This window comes from Carassius gibelio, chromosome A9 (assembly GCF_023724105.1).
Source record: "Carassius gibelio isolate Cgi1373 ecotype wild population from Czech Republic chromosome A9, carGib1.2-hapl.c, whole genome shotgun sequence".
Taxonomy (NCBI): Eukaryota; Metazoa; Chordata; class Actinopteri; order Cypriniformes; family Cyprinidae; genus Carassius; species Carassius gibelio.
In genome coordinates, this window is record NC_068379.1 from 11,445,070 (window position 1) to 11,472,584 (window position 27,515).

General features: G+C 36.6%; 3 protein-coding genes across 3 annotated transcripts; 1 reads left to right on the plus strand and 2 right to left on the minus strand.

Annotated features, from left to right (window-relative positions):
* Window positions 1-2,144: 2,144 nt before the first annotated feature.
* LOC128019625 (tubulin alpha chain) lies at window positions 2,145-5,901 on the minus strand. Its single transcript, XM_052605710.1, has 4 exons — window positions 5,792-5,901; window positions 3,728-3,950; window positions 3,372-3,520; window positions 2,145-3,248 (listed from the first exon to the last, which is right to left on the minus strand). The coding sequence occupies exons 1-4, from the start codon at window positions 5,792-5,794 to the stop codon at window positions 2,271-2,273; spliced, it is 1,353 nt and encodes a 450-aa protein (XP_052461670.1). The 5' UTR covers window positions 5,795-5,901; the 3' UTR covers window positions 2,145-2,270.
* A 1,060-nt stretch (window positions 5,902-6,961) lies between these two features.
* LOC128019626 (tubulin alpha-1D chain-like) lies at window positions 6,962-8,917 on the minus strand. The gene is made up of 4 exons (XM_052605711.1): window positions 8,837-8,917; window positions 8,507-8,729; window positions 8,240-8,388; window positions 6,962-8,125 (listed from the first exon to the last, which is right to left on the minus strand). The coding sequence occupies exons 1-4, from the start codon at window positions 8,837-8,839 to the stop codon at window positions 7,151-7,153; spliced, it is 1,350 nt and encodes a 449-aa protein (XP_052461671.1). The 5' UTR covers window positions 8,840-8,917; the 3' UTR covers window positions 6,962-7,150.
* A 13,856-nt stretch (window positions 8,918-22,773) lies between these two features.
* On the plus strand, window positions 22,774-25,861 carry LOC128019628 (motor neuron and pancreas homeobox protein 1). Its single transcript, XM_052605715.1, has 3 exons — window positions 22,774-23,427; window positions 24,212-24,372; window positions 24,790-25,861. The coding sequence occupies exons 1-3, from the start codon at window positions 23,007-23,009 to the stop codon at window positions 25,141-25,143; spliced, it is 936 nt and encodes a 311-aa protein (XP_052461675.1). The 5' UTR covers window positions 22,774-23,006; the 3' UTR covers window positions 25,144-25,861.
* The last annotated feature ends 1,654 nt before the right edge of the window (window positions 25,862-27,515 follow it).

The window sequence follows — 27,515 nt, forward strand, 5'->3', positions numbered from 1 at the left end:
TACAAATGATATACTTTTTTTCAAATTAAATGCAAAGAAGTTCTGTTACTAGTTACATTTAATTAGGGTCTCCATATTTGAACACAATTACTTAATTTGTGTACTTCACCCTGGTTGACTGCAAAAAAAAAAAAAAAAAAAAAAAAAAAAAAAAATATATATATATATATATATATATATATATATATATATATATATATATATATATATATATATATATATATATATATATATATATATACAGTGGGGATCGAAAGTTTGGACACCCTTTGCAGGTTCTGTGAAAATGCGAGTAATTTTCAAAAAGTAAGAGAGATCATACTAAATTCATGTTATATTTAATTTAGTACTGTCCTGAGTAAGATATTGTACATAAAAGATATTAACATTTAGTCCACAAGACAAAATAAATGCTGAAATTATTAAAATAACCCCACTCAAAAGTTTGGGAACCCTTGGTTCTTAATACTGTGTTCTGTTACCTGATGATCCTCGACTGTCTTTCTGTTTTGTGATGGTTGTGCATGAGTCCCTTGTTTGTTCTGAACAGTTTAAAAATCTTTAAAGTCCTGCAGATTCTTCAGTTTTCCAGCATCTTTGCATATTTGAACCCTTTCCAGCAGTGACTTTATGATTTTGAGATGCATCTTATCACACTGAGGACTATTGAGGGACTCAAACAAAACTATTTAAAAAGGTTCAAACATTCATTGATGCTCCAGAAGGAAACAAGATGCATTAAGAACTGGGGGGTGAAAACCTTTGAACACGATGAAGAAGGCCAAATTTGTCTTATTTTGTTGAAATATAATTGTTTTCCATTTAGTTCTGCCCTTCGTAAGCAACAGAAGATACTTGTATGTTTCCCGGTACACAAAATTAAGTACAATTTACATTGATCTTCAAATTCCAAAAGTTTTCACCCCCCAGCTCTTAATGCATCTTGTTTCCTTCTGGAGCATCAGTGAATGTTTGAATCTTTTTAAATAGTTGTGTTTGAGTCCCTCAAATGTCCTCAGTCTGAAAAGATGTATCTCAAAATCATACCGTCACTGCTGGAAAGGGTTCAAATATGCAAATATGCTGGAAAACTGAAGAATCTGCAGGACCTTAAAGATTTTTCTGAAGAACGCTGCTCAGTTTAACTGTTCAGAACAAACAAGGGACTCATGCACAACCATCACAAAACAGAAAGACAGTCGAGGATCATCAGGTAACAGCACACAGTATTAAGAACCAAGGGTTCCCAAACTTTTGAGTGGGGTTATTTTAATAATTTCAGCAATTTTTTTGTCTTGTGGACTGAATGTTAATATCTTTTATGTACAATATCTTAATCAGGACAGTACTAAATAAAAAATAACATGCATTTAGTATGATCTCTCTTATTTTTTGAAAATTACTCATATTTTCACAGATTCTGCAAGGGGTGCCCAAACTTTCGATCCCCACTGTGTATATATATATATATATATATATACATATATATATATATATATATATATATATATATATATATATATATATATATATATATATATATATATATATATAATAAAGGTGTTGCATTTTTGCAAGCTGCTGCATGACACTAGGTGTCAGTATAACACTGGGTATTCTTTCATTGAGCTAGTCAACATTTCATACATTTTATGGCTGTCTATAGATAAAAATACTTCTTTTTACATCTACAGCTACCAGCAGCTAGTTGCCCATGCTAACTAGCCTTACCTTGATCCCATGGTATCTCTATCGACTGCAGTCCCAAAGTATCTGTGTATTCTATGTAGATTTGTAAATTATTATTTTTTTATCTTCCTTAAATGCTACTGATATTTTATTGCTGCCATGTGAGACATTTATTCTCTCTATCTCAAAAAAAAAAAAAAAAATTCCAATGCCATTTTAAATGCCTTAAAAACATTAGAAGCAGATATCTTAAATGGATTGCTTTAGCTTGCAAGCGTAATAATTTTTGTAGTCTAGGTATGGGCAAGAAAACACAGAAGGCACAATAAATAATTAAACTGAAGGTGCTAATAAATATGAAATAATTAAATATGAACTTGATTAATTGTAAAATATTTTTCATAGAAGCATTAAGTCTGAGAACAGAAGGAAAACACACAAAACATACAAACTAATGAATTCTACCTTTTTATTATTCCAGTTTTATTCACATAAACCAATTGTAATGCACATTGAATTTTAAGTAACATTGTGTTTTGCAAAAATCAGGTTGAATTTTTCCAGGCAGTGATTCTGCCTCTTTAATATTCTTCTCCCTCTTCTTCCTCATCTCCGACGCTGTCAGTGCCCACCTCTTCATAATCCTTCTCCAGAGCTGCCATATCTTCTCTGGCCTCTGAGAACTCTCCTTCCTCCATTCCTTCACCCACGTACCAGTGCACAAAAGCTCTCTTGGCGTACATCAGGTCAAACTTGTGGTCTAGACGAGCCCAGGCCTCAGCAATAGCCGTAGTGTTGCTCAGCATGCAGACGGCTCTCTGTACTTTGGCCAGATCTCCACCGGGAACCACAGTTGGAGGCTGATAGTTGATACCTACTTTGAATCCAGTGGGACACCAGTCAACAAACTGGATGGTGCGTTTGGTCTTAATGGCAGCGATGGCAGAGTTGACGTCTTTGGGCACCACATCTCCACGATACAGAAGACAGCAGGCCATGTATTTCCCATGACGAGGATCACACTTCACCATCTGATTAGCCGGCTCAAAGCAGGCGTTGGTTATGTCAGCCACAGAGAGCTGCTCATGATACGCCTTTTCAGCAGAGATCACAGGAGCGTAAGTGGCCAGAGGGAAGTGAATGCGTGGGTAGGGCACCAAGTTGGTTTGGAACTCGGTGAGATCCACATTCAGAGCTCCGTCAAATCTCAGCGAGGCTGTGATGGAGGACACGATCTGCCCGATGAGCCTGTTGAGGTTGGTGTACGTTGGACGCTCGATGTCCAGGTTTTTACGGCAGATGTCATAGATGGCTTCATTGTCCACCATGAAGGCACAGTCAGAGTGCTCCAGGGTGGTGTGGGTGGTCAGGATGGAGTTGTAGGGCTCCACCACGGCTGTGGACACTTGAGGAGCAGGATAGATGGCAAACTCCAGCTTGGACTTCTTGCCGTAGTCAACAGAGAGACGCTCCATCAGCAGAGAGGTGAAGCCAGAGCCAGTGCCTCCACCAAAGCTGTGGAAGATGAGAAATCCTTGGAGGCCAGTGCACTGGTCAGCCTGTTGGAGTAAATCAGCTTATTAGAAATTAAATTTTCATTACTATTAATGCTTCTAAGTCAAATTCATTTTGCACTCTAAAGGCTCGAGACCTTTCCAGGTTTCATTTTTTACAGAGCTCACCAGTTTGCGTGTCCTGTCCAGCACTAGGTCAATGATCTCTTTACCAATAGTGTAATGACCTCGGGCATAGTTATTGGCAGCATCTTCTTTACCAGTAATTAGTTGCTCAGGATGGAACAGCTGGCGATATGTGCCTGTGCGCACCTCATCTGAAGAGGAAAAAAAATTGAAAAGGCCAAATTATCTAAATTTCTGTTCTTTTTTTTATTCACAGTAGCAAATAATAATAATAAGAAATCTTAATGCTCCAATAAATCAAGAAAAACAAATAAAGGTAATTTCCATAAAATATTTTGTAAAACTGGTTTTCATTATCATTTAAATGGGTTACATTCTGTTTCTCAGGTTCAATTTACCAATCACAGTGGGTTCCAGATCAACAAAGATGGCACGTGGAACATGTTTGCCTGCTCCAGTCTCACTGAAGAAGGTGTTGAAGGAATCATCTCCTCCTCCTATTGTCTTATCACTGGGCATCTGTCCATCCGGTTGGATACCGTGCTCCAGACAGTAAAGCTCCCAGCATGCATTTCCCATTTGGGCCCCAGCTTGGCCAACATGCATAGAGATACACTCACGCTGAAGGAAGAAGAAGAGTCAAAATATATTAAATATATGAATAGAAGTGGCTGCTGTAAATATGTTTACTTAATACTCTAAGCTAATAAGACATAATAATATGTTAGCTCCTAATATTTAACTTTTATTAAACTGTTTAATATTTCACAGAGGGGGCCAGTTCTTAGCAAACATCCAAAGGGAGCCTCAAGGTGACTTAAAAGTCATTTAAAATAAGACAAAACAAGCATTAAAATAAACATAAATAAATAAATATTAAGATATTCTTTATTTTAATTTACTCCCTTCAATAACTTTATTTCATTTGAAGAATCAGGGTTCCCAAAGTCTAGGAAAACCTTTTTTTTTTTTTTTTTTTTTTTTTTTTTGTCCTGGAAAAGTTATTTTTAGTTTAATGAATTACATTTTTATTTAATGAATTGAAATATTTCCCAGGTATGCCAAACAAACTTGTTTATCATATATTTAATTATTTTAATAACAATTATTTTAGTTCATTTTTTTATATACAGAAACTAGGCCATAAAAATAAAATAAGTTCTGAAAAGAAAACTTGGGCTAGGGTGACTTGAGTTTTGTTGTAGCCAGTGTGGCGCCTTGAAGTTAAAAGGGCTGAGAACCACTGTGTAAGTGTTCTTTTATTGTTTCGAATCGATCTGATTTTTCCTGTAAGAGCGGGCGTGGCCGTTTATAAATTGAATGCGTGTGGCTTCCGGTGTCATCCGCTTCCAGCTATTTTTAGCAGTACAAAACAGCTTGTTTTGCTGCTTGTTATTGCAAATTTGTGTTTTACCATATTAAGTTAATGAATTATCTTAATTATGAACACGCCGGTTTTTAGTGCAAACAGTTATACTGTTTACGGCATGGTGTTATTCTTTTCTTTTTTTCCCTACAGTGGCTAATGAACCGGAAATCTCGCACATTCACAGAAAAACAGCTTGCTTCCGCTTTTAAAAATAAGGTGGATGAGGAATTTGTATTGTCAGGTCTGTTACTTTAGTCGTTAACACGCTGACTGAGCTCACCCAAAGATCAGTACTGTGACAACTCCATCCATTTTCCTAAGCTTTTGAACCTATTGTTCAATTAAGAAATCTTTTTTTTTTTTTCTAATTACATTTACATGCATGTTTACCCTCAGTACAGAAGAAGAGACTGAGTGCGTTCCTTTGATGCCTCAGTGCATCCCCTCCCTGCCCCAGCTGTACACTCTCCTTTGTGTAACAGAGATCTCTCTCTCAGGGCTTTTCACTAGAACAGTTATATTTATTATTCTGCTATGCTCCAGATTTTGTCACTCAAGATCTCATCTGCTACCAGTGCCTCTCTGTATGTCATAAAGGCATGAATGTATTCAGTCTCTGAGTAACAATTGCATGTGTCATGCTGTAGTTCCCCTTTCCTCCTCTTTAGTTTACTGAGTTTCAGTGAGCTATTTTGGCTCTGTAGAGCCACCAAACATAGATAATTGTTATATTCAGAAAAGGCAAAATACTGGAGTTTCCTGCTGACATGTGTCACAGTCTGGGATCAGGCTTTGAAGGCCATAGCCACATCCTCTGTATAATGAAAGGCCAGCTTTGTGTCCGAAACGCAGCATGACTTAACACTTTACGTTTGATTATTTTTTATAAAACTGTTTCAATATTTGAACTACAGTGCTTCTATCTTTGTCTTCCACACAAAAATAAAACATTCATTTAAGAGAATGTTTAAACTAGAGTTTACTGAAATCTCTGTACATGCCTTAAGTGCACAAAATGTGAAATAATGCACACATATGCATTTTATGTAGAAGAATATTAGAACTAAGAATCGATCAAGCGCTAAGAACTTACCATCTTGTCAGATTTCCCTTCAGGCCGACTTGAGGATTCGGAAAGAGAAGGCAGATGTAGAGAAGAAAGGAGAGGTGGGGTTTTTATTGAGAGGGAAGAGGGAGGAGGAAGAGAGGGGGTTAGCAGGAAGTGGGATCGTCTGTTGGAGTGAGGATAGTCATTCAGAAGGGCCGTCCTCCCTACACAAGCTTAGTCTAGCTTCCTCTTGGGACTTTTGGGGCTGTGAAAACCATCTGGCCTCTTTACTAACTTTTTGGCCATTCGATAATGCTAAAAGCCAGGAAGGAATTTTATGGACTATATGTCAAAGTTCTCCATGGTCACATGTTAAAATTGCATGGCAACTGTAGGAAAATTGATATCTTGACTATTTTGTAATATAACGCTTACAGCAGGATTCTGAATTCTTTGTGATTCCTGCATGAAGAAAAGCGAATATAAAAAGACTTCAGGGTGGAAGTGTCATTTCATATCAGTAATTACTTCACAAGTCTTTTGTGTGTGAAAGACCATTTTTATGTCGAAGTTCTGTAAACATAGCCCTATACTTGAAAACAGACACGTCTTTATCTGTATCTCTGTTTACAAAGGATAAAAAGCACTATTGACTAAGATTTTCTATAGACATGGTTTTTGCTATACAGAAAGAGACACACAAGGCCAGTTGTCATCAGACTTTAATTTCTTTGCTACAGTGATAATGAAAGCAGAGACATTATCCAGCCTCTCATAGTGATGCCCAGTGACATGTACAAACAGCTGAATCATGCATAACAGCTGTAGCAGTTGGTCATTTTTGTGCTGCGTAGACACCGGTGGGGGGAAGGGTGTCTTCCTGGAAATGGTTTTGCATGTAGACCTTTATCACATTTGCATGTGCAAATACATTCAGATTTTAAACAGATAACATGTCCAACTGTATACTGTTTCATGAAAGGAGTGCAGATAGCAAGTTTTTTGAAAGAACTCGTCACCAGTCTTTTTACTTCTACTATTGCTTTTACAGTTAATTTTCATTTTTCTTTTATAGATTTTACTTTTGCGTAAGATATACAAAAACAGAAAAAGAATAAGGAACATTTAGTTAATGCAATAACATTAGCTATTATGAACAAATCATGAACATTTCATGAACTAACGATGTAAGCTATTACACTATTTAAAAAAAAATCTTATCATATGCATGTTAATTAATTCATAATTCATTCATTAATATTTTGTTAGCTATTGCATTAACTAATGTTAACTGATAGAATCTCATTATAAAGTGATACCAAAGAATTTAAAGCTCCCCAAAACACTAAAATGTTGAAGATAAAATTAATATTAGATTACCCTGAGGTTACAAACAATCTGCATTTAAAATTCCACACCGTCCTCATCCTCTCCGACGCTGTCAGTGCCCACTTCTTCATAATCCTTCTCCAGAGCTGCCATATCTTCTCTGGCCTCTGAGAACTCTCCTTCCTCCATTCCTTCACCCACGTACCAGTGCACAAAAGCTCTCTTGGCGTACATCAGGTCAAACTTGTGGTCTAGACGAGCCCAGGCCTCAGCAATAGCCGTAGTGTTGGTCAGCATGCAGACGGCTCTCTGTACTTTGGCCAGATCTCCACCGGGAACCACAGTTGGAGGCTGATAGTTGATACCTACTTTAAATCCAGTGGGACACCAGTCAACAAACTGGATGGTGCGTTTGGTCTTAATGGCAGCGATGGCAGAGTTGACGTCTTTGGGCACCACATCTCCACGATACAGAAGACAGCAGGCCATGTATTTCCCATGACGAGGATCACACTTCACCATCTGATTAGCCGGCTCAAAGCAGGCGTTGGTTATGTCAGCCACAGAGAGCTGCTCATGATACGCCTTTTCAGCAGAGATCACAGGAGCGTAAGTGGCCAGAGGGAAGTGAATGCGTGGGTAGGGCACCAAGTTGGTTTGGAACTCGGTGAGATCCACATTCAGAGCTCCGTCAAATCTCAGCGAGGCTGTGATGGAGGACACGATCTGCCCGATGAGCCTGTTGAGGTTGGTGTACGTCGGACGCTCGATGTCCAGGTTTTTACGGCAGATGTCATAGATGGCTTCATTGTCCACCATGAAGGCACAGTCAGAGTGCTCCAGGGTGGTGTGGGTGGTCAGGATGGAGTTGTAGGGCTCCACCACGGCTGTGGACACTTGAGGAGCAGGATAGATGGCAAACTCCAGCTTGGACTTCTTGCCGTAGTCAACAGAGAGACGCTCCATCAGCAGAGAGGTGAAGCCAGAGCCAGTGCCTCCACCAAAGCTGTGGAACACCAGGAAACCTTGGAGGCCAGTGCACTGGTCACACTTTTGAAAGAAAAGAGAAAAAGAGCTTACCAAAAAGACTTCAATACACAAACTTCAGTCATTTTTACATCTTTACATCATCACAAAGTTATAAATCAGACTGAAAAGTATTACCAGTTTGCGAATACGATCCAGAACTGAATCAATGATCTCCTTGCCGATGGTGTAATGTCCCCTGGCATAGTTATTTGCAGCGTCCTCTTTTCCAGTGATGAGTTGTTCTGGGTGAAAGAGCTGGCGGTAGGTGCCGGTCCGTACTTCATCTACATGCAAAAAAGGCAGTTTCAATCAGATTTTTTACTTTTTTATTCACTAAAAGGACATCATTTCAGTATTCTCATGTATAGGCTGTTTTAAACCATTTTTAAATCTGTCCCATACCAATCACAGTGGGTTCCAGATCAACAAAGATGGCACGTGGAACATGTTTGCCTGAAGCCGTCTCACTGAAGAAGGTGTTGAAGGAATCATCTCCTCCTCCTATTGTCTTATCACTGGGCATCTGTCCATCCGGCTGGATACCGTGCTCCAGACAGTAAAGCTCCCAGCATGCATTACCAATCTGTGCTCCAGCTTGGCCAACATGGACGGAAATGCACTCACGCTGCAGATTGAGAATTATTTACTTTCATATTAATTTATTTAATCATACAGACTAAATATATGAATACTGAAATAACGTGTAATAGATAAAAAGTTGGTATGTGTTACCATGTTGTATTATGTCTTCCAGCCGATGCTCAGGGTTCGGAATGAAGCTCTAAATGTGTCAAATTCTGACACAGAACGTTCATTTATACCTGGAGCATCATGCGGTTACAGTGTTCTTTGTAATCGGAGAAGCCACTGATGTCGATACTATCTTCAGGCTGAAAAAGGAGGAAGACAAAAAGAAAAATGAGGTTAGCACCTCCTACACTCATAAGAATAGTTCATTGTTTAGTGCAAGGTATGAATTTGAATAGACTGGTGAATAATATTACAAAAAGCTGCTTTGATCCTCTGGGGAGCATTCTGACAAAAGCACAGCTGAGCAAACTTTATGCCTTTACATTCGCAAAATCTTGGTTCATGTATTCTCGACACAAAGAAGCATATATCTAAGAAAGAATTTGTAGGTTTCTCATGCAGAGGAACCACTTTCATGAATTAATAATGGCTGCTCTTATTACAGAGAGTAATGTGATATCCTCTCTGTGTGCTCTGAATGAGGTTTGTTGCAGGACAGTGAAAATAATACAATAGTTTGCTCTGATTGACTTGTATAGATATTGAGAACTATATACCTTAATTTTTTTTCTTTTATGTGGCTTCCTGAAAAATTCAAAAAACACAGTGCACATCCTTTTCCTTGTAACCCTAGCCGGAGTATCTGCTCAGACAAAGCCTGTTTGAATGTGAACAGAATTCAAGAGGAATTTATAGTTCTTGATTTAACAATTTCATGTCTCTGTGACTACATGTACGTTTCTGTTTAAAAAGGTGACTTCAAATCAAATCATGACTGTACAGGGTCACTTTACTTCAGAATTAAGACTTGTGTGTAGAATACTAAATTTCACTGTTTCATGTTCTGCTTCCAGCTTTACTCTGGCATGTATTGCTATTGCAACCAAAGAGCAACTTCACATAAAAAAGAAAAAAAGTAAATTATTTCTTCATTCTACAGATAAATATTGACTCCATATGTCGACTGTCATTTTATAAACTCATTCAACTTTAATGTTAACTTTTACTTTACTCTAAAGACGGGATAAGTCTTTATACTGGCTCCTAGTGGTTGTAAAAGGTAAATGACAAACATGGCATAATACGAGTAAACAGTCCATTTAACAATTTGACCAGCAGATGGCAGAAAAACCTTTTGGCAGAGTTTTTCATTTAGAGTAGTAAATGTTTGTTTCAAGTTTACTGCATGGTTAATTGTCTTGGAATACGCCAATAAAATTCCTAATTTCCCTAAAATATCTGTACATCTCAACATTTCTGGTGACATTGCTGGTGTTGGATTTGTTCTGTAACCGTAACTGTGACTGTATAATGAACCTAGTTCCTCATCTGCTTGACAGATAAGTAATGCACTTGAACCTTGTCGTTTACAGACAGAACAAATCAGATGCTTCCAACATGGTGTTATTTGTAACACTGGTGCGGTGTTTATTTATGATCTTTACTTGTTTGCAACTAATCAGTGTATAGCTATAAAAAAATAAAAAAAATAAAAATCCTTTTGCACTTAAAGATTAAATCAGACAGCTTGGTATTAAAGGTCTAGGTTTCTGACAAAACTGCATTATTAATTGACAGACCAAAAAGAACACAACCAATAGTTTTTCTAAAAAAATTTTTAATATTATACATGATTTTTATGATTTTTTTATAACTTAGTTATTTGAAATAATTGAATATTTCTTAAAGAAATCAATTGAAATTGCATGGATATGGATTTTGGGTTGATGAATGAATAAATATCACATCAAGAACTGTATATACTACAAATACACAAATTGGGATATTGGCTGGTGGGACAAAGCAATACCAATACTAAAGACCGGAAAATTTAATCATTAAGAATTAGTCATTGACATTCCTTGACATTTCTATGTATATATACGTAATGTATACATGTATAATATAATATAGACTGGACAAAACGCTTTGTGGAAGCCTGGGGAGGAATAAGTGGTACTCAAGTGCACTAACTGGGACTTGAACTGTGGCCCGATGTGTCAGTTGTGAGGTTTTTATTTTATTTTATTTTTATTCTTATCCTTTGAAATAATAGTGCATTTTTTTATATGAGCTTTCTTGTTTTCACATCCATGCTCATTTATATTCTTCAGTGCTCTATATGTGCAAACACATAATAATCCTGTTTTTACAGGTTCACATTCTGCTAGAATATATGTATATATTATTTATATGCAGCTGATGAAATTAGGCAAAGAATCCACTAAGCAGTGGCCAACAGGTCTCAGACCATCACAAAGAAATATGTTGGCCAACAGATTTACAGCCATCAAGGTCAGCAAGCCCAAAGTGACGTCGTACCTCTTTCAGTGTCCTAATTAATCACTAGAGTGACCTTAACCCTGTAGCTCATACACACACAGAGGAATGAATTACACTTTGATTGAGGTTTGCCACCGTTGCCTCCTCACCAACAACCCACGTCTTTCATGCATTACCTTTTTACTGGTTGTATTTAGTAGCCTATACTTTTCTGAAAGAGAATATGAAAGGCTTTTAGTTATTTTTGAAAAGATGCATTACATTTTCTACACACATATGAGCATTAACTCTTTTGCAGAAACAGACTTCACTAGGATGATATACATCAATGTCATAAATGATGGGAAATTTAGAGTGGGAAAAAATGTCACTTATTTCCAATACGATGAAACAGGCTGTGTGATTAAGAAATTATATTTCTTATGTAATCTAATTAAGAATATTTCCTATGCTGGATTTAGATGGAGCCCCTGGGAGCAACTAAAACACAAATGGTGTGAAACTGGCAATGGCATTCAGCTGTTAGCTGATTACATTGATTCCATTTATTTGTGACCGTTTTCCAGTCACTTCACCCCTGAAGGTGAGTATTTCATCTCTATATAAACACTTTGGACTCAGACCCCTTCTGTAAGCTTTGAATCTCACTAAGAATGCAGATTGGATATCGCAAAGCGTTTTGGGATAATCAATACTAACACGGATCAATGCAAATAATTATTGATTTAATTCATTAACGCACTCCACTTCCCTCTCATTCACTTATGCAATTAGAATATGAAATGCCAACATAGCATATTTTGTAAAATATATTTACCCATCTATCTGAGAGTTGTAATTGGGTCATTTTAATAAAAATTTCATTCCACTGGAATGTGGAGACCACTTTGGCCTTGATCTAAGAACTCTTCAGAAGCCCAAATAGACACTGTTAGTGTGGAATTCAGATTCTTTGATTTACGGTTTTGGATCTTATGAATCTAAAACATTACAGATGTCAACTTGTTGCTTTACATTTTGTATGTTTGAAGTGAACAGAAAGCAAAATCAATGGTTGACACTCTTTAATCTGTTAATCATTACCGGTAAATACTTTAGAGATAGAACTAGAGCTTCAGAAGAGAACATTCACATGATGTTTGCATAATGAATTGAAAATGAACGTTCATATAACCAAAGAAAATATTGTAAAATATTACAATTATGGTTTCTTTTATCTTTTTAGAGAATGTCAATCGGGTTGTTAGGCTCGAGTAAGACGTCTGTTCTTGATGTGAGTTTTTGTGTGTACGTTTTAAGGGTTATTGTTTTGACTGCTTTTATGGTCAATTACGAATGGATATACAGAATTCCTAACATGGTTTAATCCTGTGACAGTTAAAGCACACAGATAATTTATCGGCCATGTCTTAACGTGAGGTTTGATAGGGTCTAATTGGTGGATTAAGGCCTTTTAAAACAAATTAAGACTGATGGAATTAGGTGGCTGTTAGGGAGATGAGTAAAAACAGGAGACACAGCACGAGTTAGGGGTGTCAGTGGCAGGGGGAATTAGTTGATTAAAGCAGTCCAGGAGGAGAAGAAGTGTCATGATTTATTCCTGCTAGTGGGTGGTGGAACATTTGTGTATTCTTCAACACTGTTGTCAGAGCGAGAGTGAAAAGTCCTCATCAATTTGTACCCATTATCATGGCCCACCATATATCAGGGTTGGGCATAAACGCATTTACACACACACACACACACACACACACACATACACACACACACACACACACACACGCAAACACACACACACACACACACACACACACACACACACACACACACACACACACACACACACACACACTTCTGTTCCCTCTATCTGTGTGAGTTTCTGAAATAATTCAGTCTGATATGAGATACTTTCCCTGGCCAACATTCTCATTCTCACTCTTTCTTTCCTCTTTCTTATCCGCTGTCTCTCTCTCTCTCTCTCTCACACACACACACACACACACGCATACACACACACACACTCCAGAGTCCGTTTACCGTAAACCTTATTCATTTTCCTGAAACAGTGTCACAGACAAGCCCTCATGTTGATTAAATGGATGGACAGCATCTGAACACCAGGGCTTTGCTACTGTTGCTTATATTGGCAGAAAACGAGAAATATTAACATGGGTGTATCTAAAAACACCAAATGTATTGCAAATGCTTCTGCACTTAATCTACAAATCGACTCAAGGTCACAAGTAAAAGTTCTCACTATTGGGTTTAGCCCAGCTAGACTCACTGTAAATCCAAGATATCACCAATACTTCATATTTGCTCATTTCCAGGATTTCACTGGACATTTTCATGCTAATTTTAACCAGGGAAACAGAAATAAACATTTCTAGATATGCAAAACAGAGAAAAAGACTTTAAAATCAATTTAATCCTTAATCAAAGTGCATTTATCCAAATTCTGAACTGAACTTAATCTCCTGGTCTCTATTACTGACACTTTATATAATAAAAGACAGATTATATATTCTATAACGCTGGCTATGCTAAGAACCTTTAATACCTCATGGGCACTTTAAGTTCTCTGTGATTTGTTTTCATTGACCTGTAAACAATACCAGGTGTTAAAATGTCAACCATTTCAAAAGACAAATGACAGTCTGTGCTTTGATGCTTATCCATTGAGGAATTCTGGACCCAGGGCCCATTGAAGAGTCACACTGCAGTCTGGCTCTTTACCAATGCAAACAGCATAAACAAACTAACTCAGAGACACAAGTTATATTTGTGGGTGAGGCCGAATGATTTCATAGAACATTCATTGTCTTTTAATTCTTTATTCAAAAGACCATTTTAGATGATCTAACTGCTGCTGAATAAACTTGAATGAATGAATAGAAATTAATCCCAATTCAAGTTTTCTTTGTGTGTCAGAAAAAAAAGAACAGTTGATACTGTGCTTATATTAATCAAACAAAGAACTGTTCAACTATTATATTATACTTTATTTAATACTAAATTATTAGACTGAATTAATAAAGAATTATGTTAATGTAGCTCAAATAGTGTGGTGCTACATTACCAAGGTCACTGGTTTGATATTTAAACCAGTAAAATATGTACTTGAAATGTATTGTAAGTCACTTTGGAGAATCTGTCTAATGTTTAAATGCAAATTAATGTTTTGGTATTTCAGTTGCATATATGTTCCATTTAAATTGTATTTGCATTGTACATGCTTTATGTAAAATGTTTTTGTGTTGCTAAAAGGCATTAAAGTAGGCATTAATCAGCGCTTGCAAAGGGCATATCAATCATTCTATAGGAACAGCAGGACATTTAACTAATGCATGACCAGATGTACACTTTAGCAGTGCTGCAGTGTTTTAATTAGTCCAATTGCAGCGAATGTCCAACCCTCCACACCACAACATTTAATGGTTAAGCAGCATAATAAATGGCTTCTTCCACTGAATACAGGCTTTTGGCTGTACTGGGGCTCATTTTGACTGCGTTCCCCCCAATCCCTCCTCCTTCTCCCTCGTGTCACTCTGGGGTCAGTCAGCAAGACGATAATTGAGAGATTCCCAAACAGTAATCTCTTATCTGCCTGATTGACCTCAAGTCCTATTCAGTAGAAAGCAACTAAGTGACATCTGTTGACTCTGCTTGAAAAGGACATCGCAGGCTGCATTTGTTTAAGTGGCTGTACACCCTTTGTGATGGCAGTGTCCCCTGCATCTATAAAAATGATGAGCAGTTAAACACTCCAGGTTGTTTTCAGAGGTGGCATTAGCTTGTCTTGATGCTAAGTGGGCAATTCATAGGGAAACTAATTGTGTCACACTTCATTTGCAGAAATCTTAACATTTATCAGGCACATAGGAAAAAATAAACACACCAAGATATAGTAATTGTCCCTTACTATTGTGCACCTAACAATGCAAGTGTCCCAGGAAATCGTACTTGAACAAAAAAGGCGGTGAAAACCTGTTGTTTTTAATTTAGATAGATGGTTGGTATAGTGTGTTTTAGCCTATTGGTCGCATTTTAGAATGTGCCTACAAATGTGAGAGACACCTGATGTATGACCTTCACAGTTTTGACTCCACTGTTACAACCGTCCCTCAATAAATCATGCATCTTAATCAAAATAGAACCCTCTTCCATCACTAAAGCAGAGTGGTGAGTCCAATTCCACTACACAATGCGGCATAATGGAACTATTTATTTCCATAATGCCGCATTGTCACTGTGATTTTTGCAGCCCTCGGGACGATGACGGAGAGGTGGAGGGATCGAGGAGAGGTGACGAAGTGCTAGAACAGAAAGGTGTGTGTGTGTGTGTGGGGGGGGGGGGGGGTTCTAATTAGCGAATGAAATTTCATGTTGGGCACCTTAGGAGATAAATTAGCTTTTGACAGGTCCTCCCTTTCAGCTTGTCAGAACCTCTGACAGAATGGCCAGTTAACGGATTGCTAATTCCTCTTTTAGGCCCCACCGGTTCGGGCTGCTGTACAAAACCAAGACCATTTCCTGAATGGGTTGCTGCAACATGCAGTTTTACATAGATGTGGTTATACTGTACCAATCCGATCTCATGCAGCAAATATAACTGTTTTAGGAGGTGGCAATTTTGTATGAATATGTACAGTTTAAGTTGTACAAAAACATAGAGGAAGCTCAATGAAGGTCCACCTCTAAACTCAACCATGGGGAGTAACCATCATGGATGTCCATACATTAACTTTTTCTAAATTTCTAAATTGCCTAAAATGTCTGGTATTTGGCTTTTGTTTTCCTATTGATGTGCTGTTATATGTGCACATATTTGCATTGCTTTGACCATTCTCTGATTAATATCTTGCACTCCATGATTGGTTACTTATGTATAATGCTTGGATGCTATTGGTCAAACTACTTTTTTCATTCCGGTACAGGTCAGCCTATTATACGCAAAATCATTTTGAGTATAGTGATGACTGCTGATGATTCAACTTATTAGGAAACTTATGTTTTACATTGTCCACGTTGAAAAAAATTGGAACTAGAAAATCTTATTTAAACTTGAAAATTTATTTTTAGAGGGTTTCTTTCTTCTTCTTTTTTAAGAATTTACAAAAAAAAAAAAAGAAAAAAAAATGTAATTACTGAAAACTGAAAAATATTTTATATTCTGCACTATTTTATATCATTAATCATAAACTTGTAACACTGATTACATGAACTCATATAATGTATATTAATTATACATGTGCATTAAAACCAAATTGCTAATAAGCCAATCACATGGCAGCAACTCAATGCATTTAGGCATCTAGATGTGGGGAAGACGACTTGCTGAAGTTCAAACCGAGCATCAGAATGAGGAAGAAAGGGGTTTTTAGTGCCAGACAGGCAGGTCTGAGTATTTCAAAAACTGCTGATCTGCTGATTTTCATGCACAACCATCTCTAGGGTTTACAGAGAATGGTCCGATAAAGAGAAAATATCCAGTGAGCGACAAAAGGAGAATGGGCAGATTGGTTAGAGATGATAGAAAGGTAAAAGTAACTCAAATAACGACTCGTTACAACCAATTTATGCAGAATACCATCTCTGAACACACAACACGTCGAACCCTGAAGCAGATGTGCTACAGCAGCAGAAGACCACACCGAGTGCTGCTACTGTCAGCTAAGAACAGGAAACAGAGGCTATACAATTCACACAGGCTCAACAAAATTGTACAATAGAAGATTAGAAAAGCCTGGTCTGATGAGTCTCGATTTCTGCTGCGACATTCAGATGGAAGGGTCAGAATTTGGCTTAAATAACTTGAAAGCATGGATGCTGATGGTGGTGTAATGGTGTGGGGGATATTTTATTGGCACACTTTGGACCCCCTAGTGCCAACTGAGCATCGTTTAAACACCACAGTCTACCTGAGTATTGTTGCTGACCATTTCCATCCCTTTATGACTACAGTGTACCCATCTTCTGATGCTTACTTCCAGCAGGATAATGCACCATGTCACAAAGCTCAAATCATCTCAGACTGGTTTCTTGAACATGACAATGAGTTCACTTTACTCAAACAACCTCCACAGTCACCAGATCTCAATCCAATTAAGCAGCTTTGGGATGTGTTGGAACGGAGATTCGCATTATGGATGTGCAGCTGACAAATCTGCAGCAACTGCGTGAAGCTATCATGTCAATATGGATCAAAATCGTAATGTTTCCATCACCTTGTCGAATCTATGCCACAAGGAATTAAGGCAGTTCTGAAGGCAAAAGGGTGTCCAACCAGGTACAAGCAAGGTGTACCTAATAAAGTGTCCAGTGAGTGTGTGTGTCTATATATATATATATATATATATATATATATATATATATATATATATATATATATATATATATATATATATATATAAATTTTCAATGGGAAAAATATTACATTTGAAAAATGTAGCATTTTCACTATGCCAACACCCAAGTTTAATAATGAGCAAGATACTAAATTATTCACAGTCCAGATTTGTTTCTGGATGAGAATATGCATTCTTGGACCCTTTTTGTGCCCGCCGACTTAATCCTGCATAGATCATCACCCACTGAAATACACCTAGCAGCTGATGCATTCACTCTTACAATTGGCATAGATTTGCAAAACAAATATTACATTTTAACGACAACCTTCCAGACAAACACAGAGATTTAATGTGCACGTCATTATCTAAGATAATATTTTCATGAATTCCTGATGGAAATCATATGCTGTTATTTATGAATGACAATGTTTATGATATAAAAGCACAGAAATATATATAAAAAATAGTTTCAGGGTTATTTTATACAATATAAAGGCTGTGTTTAAGCAAACAGTACATTGCATGTGAGCTAAGTTATCGGTCTACAATTCAGAAAGGTGATGTGGGTGGTTTTGAATTATAGCTGTGTGGTCTGAGGACTGTCTGATTAAAAAACATATAGTCTATTGGTGGGTGGGGCTGCTTATCCTACAGCAGGATTAGGTGCCACCATTTCGACAAGCGGATCTAATTGAACTGTCATATTTAATTTGCTCACCTCTGACAGCCACACACACATACAGCCCTGGATGAATCTGTGAGCTGACTAGGATGGTCCTGGGCGATAAACACAGAGGCTGATTAGATGTAATAGTTATCCATCATGCCTGGCCCCTTATATATCTCCAGACTGACCAAACACACACATACCTGTGCACAAAGGGCATAGCAATTTGGCCCTGTCTTCTGTGCATGTTGTTTGATTTTTGCTTTGCTAATTAAATTCCACCCTGACAAATAAAAATATGGCTATACTTTGGAAGTTATTACATTGTGGTTGAGAAATCTGGAATGATATCCCATAAATTATTGTGGCTCAGGTGTAATAAGGGCCCTAAAGGAATGTTCTGATTAAATTTTTTAATATTTGCCCTAGGGCACATCACCTTATATCTTTGTAAGTAATAAGATGAGTATTCATTTATTCATTCATTCATTCAATTCAATTCATTTTTTTTTTACAAAATGTATAATCTCATTGCCATTTTTCTTTATTTCTTGACATATTTTAATGAAAGGTATAATCTAATAATAGGTGTTGTGCAACATTTATTCATTTATTAAATAATTAGTATTGCTCTTTTTTATAATTATTAATTTTAATGTTATAATTTCATGATTGGTATTTGTACTTTATTTTTTTTATTATTTGTTGAAATGTATGTTTTATGAAATGTATTTTATTTACTCAGTTGATATTGCATTTATTGTATTCGTTCATTCATTCATCTTTTAAAATTAAATACCTAATCTCATAATTAGTAATGTATTTGTTTTGTTATTTGTTTGTTTATTAAATTAAATCCATTATCCAGTTGCTATTGGACATTATTTAGTTAGTTATTTTTATGAAATCCATAATCAGATAATTGATCAAACATTTAATTATTAATTTAGTTATTTTTCATAAAATGTATAATCTTTTAGTTTTTCTTTTTTATTAAATGCATAATCTCATAATTAATAATCATTTATTTATTCATTCTTAGATTTTTATATATTTTTTTGTCTTTCTGTGTGCATATGTCCCAGCAGGAGAACCACCCACGATGTCCCACCAGCTCCTGGTATTGCCATCATTTTTTCCGGAGCAGCAGATGTTTGTAGCAACTCCACCGGACTAATTATCCATCCCGGTCATCCTCTTTGTGTAGTACGTGCACGTGTTTGTGTTCAACTTTCTGTTGAGCTTTAACTCCACAAAGGTAGGATTTAGCAGTAATTATCCAGAAACACACCCCTCTTGCCTCTGCCATTGTCTTGATGTCTGGGCAACATAGCTGTCATTAATCAAATGATTCAGTGCAGGCCTGAACTGGTTAACCTGCACCGCCCAGCCCTGGTTACTGAGGAAGTTTTCAATTCCCTCTGGTCAATCACAAGGAGACAACAGTGCAACAGTGGGTTGGTTATGAAATTAAAATAAGATGCAACTATTCAGTGGATTCCAGCAGTGCACAGTTAAGTTTTGTTTGGACTGGACAAAGAGTTCAATTTGCTGGGTAGGAAGGCTAGAATTGGAAATTAGACAGCACGCAGGGTATTTCCTTAGTTTTCATACAGAAAAGCACAACAAATGCAAAGGTTTTTTTTTTTTTTTTTTTTTTTTTATACATCTGACCTAGAGCAAGAGGTCAGACAGTTACGAAAGAGGGAGCCCATGTCACCATGTTGCATTTGTGTATGAATAGCTGTTCATTCAATAGCTCTTTTACAGTCTCTTGAATACAAGTGTTGGCTGCCTTCTGGACAGTCAGAATGCAGTGCATGCACCTTTGGCAGGCTTGTTAGGCATCTGTGGTCTCCTTTTTTAGAAAGAGGACATTTATTTGTAGATCTACTTTGTCTTGCAAAAATGTTAAAATGTCACTTCTCTTATTTTACTGAATTAGGATTCTCACCATTAAATTGTGTTCTCTGTAATAAATCTATAATATAATATGACATTTCAGAGTATTAAAATGTATTCAAATCAAAGCATTTTTCAAATAGTATCTGTTTCACAAACCTGCTTATATGTGTTTTCACATGGATCTTTTGAGGCGTATTTTGTGTCACTCTTTTAAAGGCCAGTTCTTTGCACAAGAGTTGAAATTTTTTAGGTGCCACCATAGGCACTTATTTCACTACATTAAATTAGTTATTAATATTATTTTTGTAAAATAATTTTTTTACAAATTGTTTTAAATTGAATAAAAACTGTTTCAAAAGGATCCTTTTCTTTTGAATGCAGTTTCATTTTCATAGCTGTCCTTCTCAACCTGACAGAATGGTTTTTATTTTATTGCTCGAGGTTAAACCGAGTGCAGTCCTTTTACATTTTTAACACAATGTTGCTTTAAAGCAATTGTTTTTATTCATTATTTTATTTAATGTCACAAATTATAACACAATTTCATAATGTTTAGACTTTATAATAATATTAGATTTAAGAAATAAGAATAGAAATAAGTGCTTCAAAAATCTATATTTAAATTGATTACAGAGAGGAAACAAACAAGGAGGAGACTGATTATGCCATTCTCAATTTTAGGAGAAAGAAAATCACAACAATTTTTATTAATTTTTACTTTGTAGGATGATGACATAAAAATGTAATACACTGACAGTAATAAACTGCGTTTATTAAAAAGAATATTTAGGAAACTGCAATATATATATCAAAAAGCACTTTTGAGATGTCGTAAGCTAATATAACATTGCATTTGTATCACTTGGTCGCTCCTGTTTAGTATCGGTCATTTGAAAAAAATAACAAATAAAAAAAAAAATATGAAAAATAGAAAGCGTAATACCTGTAAATATATGCATTATGCAACCGAATTTTATTCCAGAAATTAAAGAAAAGAAAGACAAATCTGTTTATTATCTGTTCCGCTGCACAGATCCCACCACTGTTAATGATTGACATGTAGAAGACTAATATTTGACCTTTATCTTCCTAATGAACTGAGATTAATTATAACCTCAAGGTCTTGTCTGGGAACATGATGACAGTGCTGGGTGCATTACCTGACTTCCCATGAGAAAAAAACTTTCCATAGAATAAAAACCGCAAATCACCATTTAAAACAGCGATTCTCAGGTCTAAGTGTCTTTGAGTTTTTGAATAATATGTTTCTAGCTTTTGTGTCTTTACTCGACCGTTGACACAATAATGATTTTAGTTTTAATCTTCGCATTTGTACTGCGCTTTTTTCAGGGGTGGCACTGAAAGCAAAAATCAAATGTTTCGACAGCAGTTAGCTACTGGAAAACAAGCAACAAATAACCGGCAGATAATGATAGAACATTGCTACTGCAGCATGTTGCGTTTGCGTTCCTGCTTCTTGATTCATTTGTTCATTAGTATGTGTTTGCACCTGATAAGAAATAGACGTGAGTGTGTGCTCGTGCAAACACGCCGCATTACTAGTGTGAGAAAAGGCAGGCGACATCACACCTGCGAGCGCGGAGTGGAAAGGTCAGCTGTCCGTCATTGTCCCTTTCTTTGTCAAGGTTAGCTCGAGTTAGCAGTGTATTTGAACCCAATGATATATTCAGGAGAAACCTGTCAACTAATTTCAAGAAGAATAAGATTGTTTTTATTAAATGTTTCTACCATTAAAATATGTCATGATCTCCTCTTCAATGCTCTTAAGAAGCTAATCAGTGAAATTAAATGAATCACTGAACGTTAATTCTGAACGTGACATATCACACGGATAGCCTATATGTGTCAGATACACGACTGATACATGCCAATTGACATTCATCTGTTTAGGCCTAGCATCTATTTTGCAATTAAACATTTTCGGTTAGCATTCTATTCTATTTTATTCCCTATTTTTATTTTATTTTATTTTTTTTTTTAAGATTGTTTAGTATTAAGATATATCCGAAAGTATCATTGTAGCCAATGTTTTAACTAACAGGACTCTGTTATGAACTACATTTGAAGCTTGAACCAAATATATGCTATATTAAAAGTAAAAAAAATATATTAAAATAAAAGCATAGTATAACAATAACAACATAGTGTAAGCCCCTCATTGAAATAATAAAAGATAGCTAATAGCTAATAGATAAACATAGATTAAACGTCGAAAATATATCGACAGCGTGAATGAATTTGTAAAGTATTCTTTAGATATTTAGAGACGTCTAAATGTGCCCAGTTTTAATGTAAAATATGTCTATACGTTTTCTTTTTTTCTTTTTTTTTCTAAGCATAACTACTTTAACATGTTGTCTAATCGCTTGTTATTGTTTAAATTGTTTAATCAATTACATTTTGCAAACTTTTCAGTGGATCATTATTTTTAGAAGATAATTTTTGTTGGAAAAAAATGTTTTTCGTTTGGCCAATTCATAATTTTGACTTATAAATCTTATAGGATATGTGAAATGTTTGGCTTGGCGTTAAAATAAATGCGTGTGTAATGAATTAATTAGAATGCGTTGGAAGTTTCTGAACTCTTAGGGCTTCGAAATTAACCAATCAGAGAGTGTTTAGGAGGAGCGTGCTGGAGCGCGAGACAGTCAAATACTGATGTCTGCACGTACACACATAATGTTGCGTCACGAGTACAGAGATGGAAACACGCAGTTATAGAGTAACAAAATATTCACAACTCTCTTAAAGAATTAGACAATATTACAGAAGGTCTGGCAAATAGTTTGGTCTAAGTAAAAGTAAATTATAATTGTAAGCTATTGTAAGAGAGGAAAAAAGAAGAAGAAGATAAATTAAACTTAGGCTACAATTTTATAATATATTTAACTCGCATTATACTTGAGATTTTTTTTTTCTTTCCTCAATGGATAAGTCAAGGAACTTTCGAATAGATGCACTCTTGTCGGAGAGCTCCCAGCGGATAGTTCGCGAGGATTCCCCGGGACTGTGCATCGACGGCACCGACATCGAGTCTGCGACATGCAAACGGACAGAGAGCTCTCCTCCTCGCGCTTTTCAGCTTCAGACAGGGGTCATGGCCAAACCAGGCATACTGAACATTTGTCACCCAGGATTAACGTCACTTTCCCAGGGGCCTATGCCAGGAATGTATCCCTCATCTATGTACTCCATCACGGCACTTGGAGCGCAGCATCCCACCTTCGCGTATTCAGGCTTCCCGCAGCCGTACCCGGAGCACCTGAAAGCAGTCGTTGCCGGTTCGTTTCCGTTAGAGCACTGGCTCCGGGCTGGACTCATAATGCCTCGCCTCGCAGACTACAGCGGTATGTGTCCTTTCTGCAGAATTATGCATATGCATTATAGTATTTGTTTCTTTTTATAGGTATATTAGTGCTTACTTTTTAAGTACGCCTTTGAATTGAAAAAGGCTAAATAAAGATAATGATAAAGTCTAAAATCTGAAAAAATAGGCCTACATTTTATTTAGCTTACTTATTTTACCCCAAACGTATTTCCTTTGAGCTGCAGCAATGATTATTATCATAAACAGTATTCATAAAATTACAAATATATTTACACTTATAAAACTTTATTTATGGGAAAATTAGGAGAAACATATAGCATGTATAAAATTCACGCATCTTTATGCAAAAACACTGTAAGGTGATCTCACATGCCATAAATATTATCTAGCATAATTGAATCATTATTTACTGCTAAGGGAACAATAATGCAAGCTTTTTTATTTTCAGTCTTTTCATTGCATCATTAATGACAACTCCATTAAATCTGTCTTCATCCACAGGAAAACTATAAAGAAACACTTTAAAAGGTCTGAGCTTCATCAATAAAGTTATCTGGTAGCATTTATTGAATTTTCATTAAGTTAATGGTGCTCTCCGATGTTTTATTGTCCTTCTAAAGCAATATGTCCCAGCCCTGTCATCAACAATAAACTGAAGTAAAGCTGTTATCATTATCTATTAAGGGGGAGGAACAAGAGGTGACTATGTTCTTGTTTGCTGCGTCTGCTTGGTTTGTTCACCGTATGTCTTTGTTTTTTGGCACACGTCTTATACCTCCTTTATCAACTAACTCTCTTCTCAGGGGCACCTCAGTCTGGTTTAATCGGAAAGTGCCGGAGACCACGCACAGCCTTCACCAGCCAACAACTGCTAGAGCTGGAAAATCAGTTCAAACTCAACAAGTACCTATCACGACCCAAACGCTTTGAAGTGGCCACTTCTCTCATGCTGACTGAGACACAGGTGAGGAGAAAGCAACACACTCTCATGACACAATACACAATTTCTGCAGCAATGCCATAGAAGATCAATTACTTGTTCCCCAATGTACCTTTCAGTCAACAGGTGACTTGTTGGCGTTTCATTCAACAAGTCACTTTTTAAGAGTATTGGGTGTTTTGGCAAATTAGTGGCTAATTTGTATGAATCTGTACAATATTTTATTTATACAATCTTCTTACATCCCATTAACGGTTAGGTTTTGGGTGCATCTTAGTCCATTAGAAAGAAGGGATGAGGGAGAAATATATACTGAGAACAGTGAGACAGCAAAATAGTTTTCATCATCAATTCAGTAAGTTCATGAATATTTCCAAATGCTAATACCAGTGGATCAACTTTTATGTGATTGATTTTGATGATTGTTATGTATTTTGCCAGGTAAAGATTTGGTTCCAGAATCGACGGATGAAGTGGAAGCGCAGCCGTAAAGCTAAAGAGCAGGCTGCGCAGATGGAAACAGATGGCTGTAAGTCAGGGAAGAGAGAAAGCAAGCCCAAAGACCTCAGTCGCTGCGGTGCACATGATGACGACGAGGATCTGGACGGTGAGGAGGAAGATGAAGAAGAAGAAGAGGAAGCGTTCAGAAAATCGATTAACGCAGGTGTGGGTCTACCTCACCCATCTGACTTCCTACAGCACAGCTCCGTGCTGAGCTACAGCTCTCATGGCTCTTACTCTGATGACGACCTGGAAGAGATCGGAGGAGAGCGAAGGATCAGGCTCGGGTTATAAAGAACTAATGGCATGCTATAGTCTGCATGTCCATGAACTGGACAGGTTTAAAATCCAACAACTCAAGACTGAAAGCTGTTGATGTCAAAACTATCGCTTAGACCCGACGAGTTCATTGTCAATGACGTTTATAGTAAAAAAAAAACTTAAATGAGTCTTCCGGTTTATTTGCACTTAATTTTTCTTTTTTTCTTGAAGGCTGCTTGTAAACTGCAAATGTACGCTATTTCAAGCTGATGTTTTTCTTATGTGATCAAAATCTTTACTATATGCTAACATGGACATTTTGGTTGAAAAAAGCTGTTGAACCAAATGAAGAAGGCTTTGTACTGAACATCACAGGCTGACACTTGTGCTCTTCATTGATCTCTTGAACACATTATGTTTAATAGTATGTAGTCAAGAGTGGATGCTGAAGAACAGATGATTGTCCAGAGGTCATCAATGTCAGTTTTCTTCCAGTAACCATTGACTGGAAGACAGAGGAACTGGTCAATCCTCTGCAAATATTGAACACGGGCAAACTGTGAACGGTGCATTAGTTAGTCCATTAGTTCATGTCATGTTGTTGGTGTCTTTAATGTTATTTAACTGTTATAGATTATATCTAATTTATTCAGCTGATATCAGGACTCATTTTGAAGGATGTGTGACCTTCAAAGATGGCTGGTGAAATATGTACATGGTGACAAAAAGGAAATAAACAAAATCGAAGATGCGTTTCAGACATTCTCTGACTAATGTAGAAAGGCTGTTTTTATGTGTCCAGTTCATAAGTGAAATTTGTAAAACTGTAAATGAATATCACCCCCCCATCGTACATAATCATCGTCCCACCACTCTCCTCTCCATTTTGACCTCAAGCTGACACAGACGGTGATTAAAGCGAAGACGAATCTACAGTGCATTATAAACAATGCAGGCCCTGATATTTATGGCCACAGCCTCTCAAATATGAATTACTCGGGGGGGTTTACTGATAGGCAAATAATTAAGTTAATGAAGGAAAAGCAAAATAATCTACTCCTTATGCTGATGTCACCGGGCCATTTAATTCTAAAAGATGAATTACCTCAGTGACCAATAGAGCATTTTTACCGGGGTGTGGTGTAAGGCCAGCAATTATTAAAGCAGAGAAGGTGCAGTGTTCTCAGCCAAGCTAGAATAGGACATATTTATATGTTAATTAAATGCATTGCAGTGGCGCGGGAATAAACACCCTGCCAAAGCAAAGCAAAGTCAAGCACTCAAGAAGGGAAACTGTGAACATTTATCACGCATTTGGAAAATTACACCTGCGTCTCGAGTGCTAAAGGTATTGTTGAGAAAAAAATAAATAAAAAATCTCCTGTGTAAAATGTCCCATCTGCATGAGATAAAGACACAGTGGTAAGTTATAATTTTCTTTAAGATCCATCACGTAAAATATAGCAAATTTTGCTGGTTTTGGTATAAGGTGTAAGCGTGTAAAGTTACCTGTACTTGATATAAGCTTTAATGTTTAGCAAACAAATGTATGATTGATTTTAACAGAATTACAGCTTCTAGGCAATAATTAAGGCAACTTTTTAAAAGAAAATATGTCAGTAACTTTAGACACAAAACAGAAAACACCTCTGCATAATCTCTAGGAAAGCCACTGTGTCACTTAATCATAAGATGTCATTTTATGATCCTCTGAGGCAATCACCTTTGCTGTCAGATTTTCTTAAAACAAATCACTTAAGCTAATAGAGAGGTAAAGAAATGAGTGGCAGGGTCATAAATTTACACTAGCCTCAGTTAACCTCACACAGACATATAACAGATCCTGCGTATGCAGTTAATGAAGAGAAGAGCAAATAAATTTAAATGCACCACTTTAGCATACAGCTGTTTAAGGTAATACAGATATTGCCTAATGCAGCATGGTCTTTGTTCGTATCTGTCAGATGAAATTTAGGTTAATATCTGATATCGGCCCAGATCCTTTATGCACTACATCCACATCTATTTTTATATAATATGAAATAAAAGCTATATTAAATACTGGAAGCCCACAAATGCAGCACTATTTGAACTCCTGTGGTTTGGGTGTTGTTTTTTAGGTCCAATGTTGACGGATCGTCCAGTGAATCCTCTGAGCTCAGGCATTCCCTCTGGAGTCACACACAACCCACATACTGTTGAGAGTTAAGGTGTTTTTTGAAGGTGGAAATAGTTATTTTTTATTACGTGGGTAAACATAGGAGACATGTGATCATTGTCATTCTTTTATTTCAGCAAATATTTCCCAGGGTGGGTTTTTGTAAGTAAATGAATGTCAAGAATAAATAAATATACAGATAAATAAATAAAATAACTTTTTAAAAGATGTCACATTTATGTAGGCT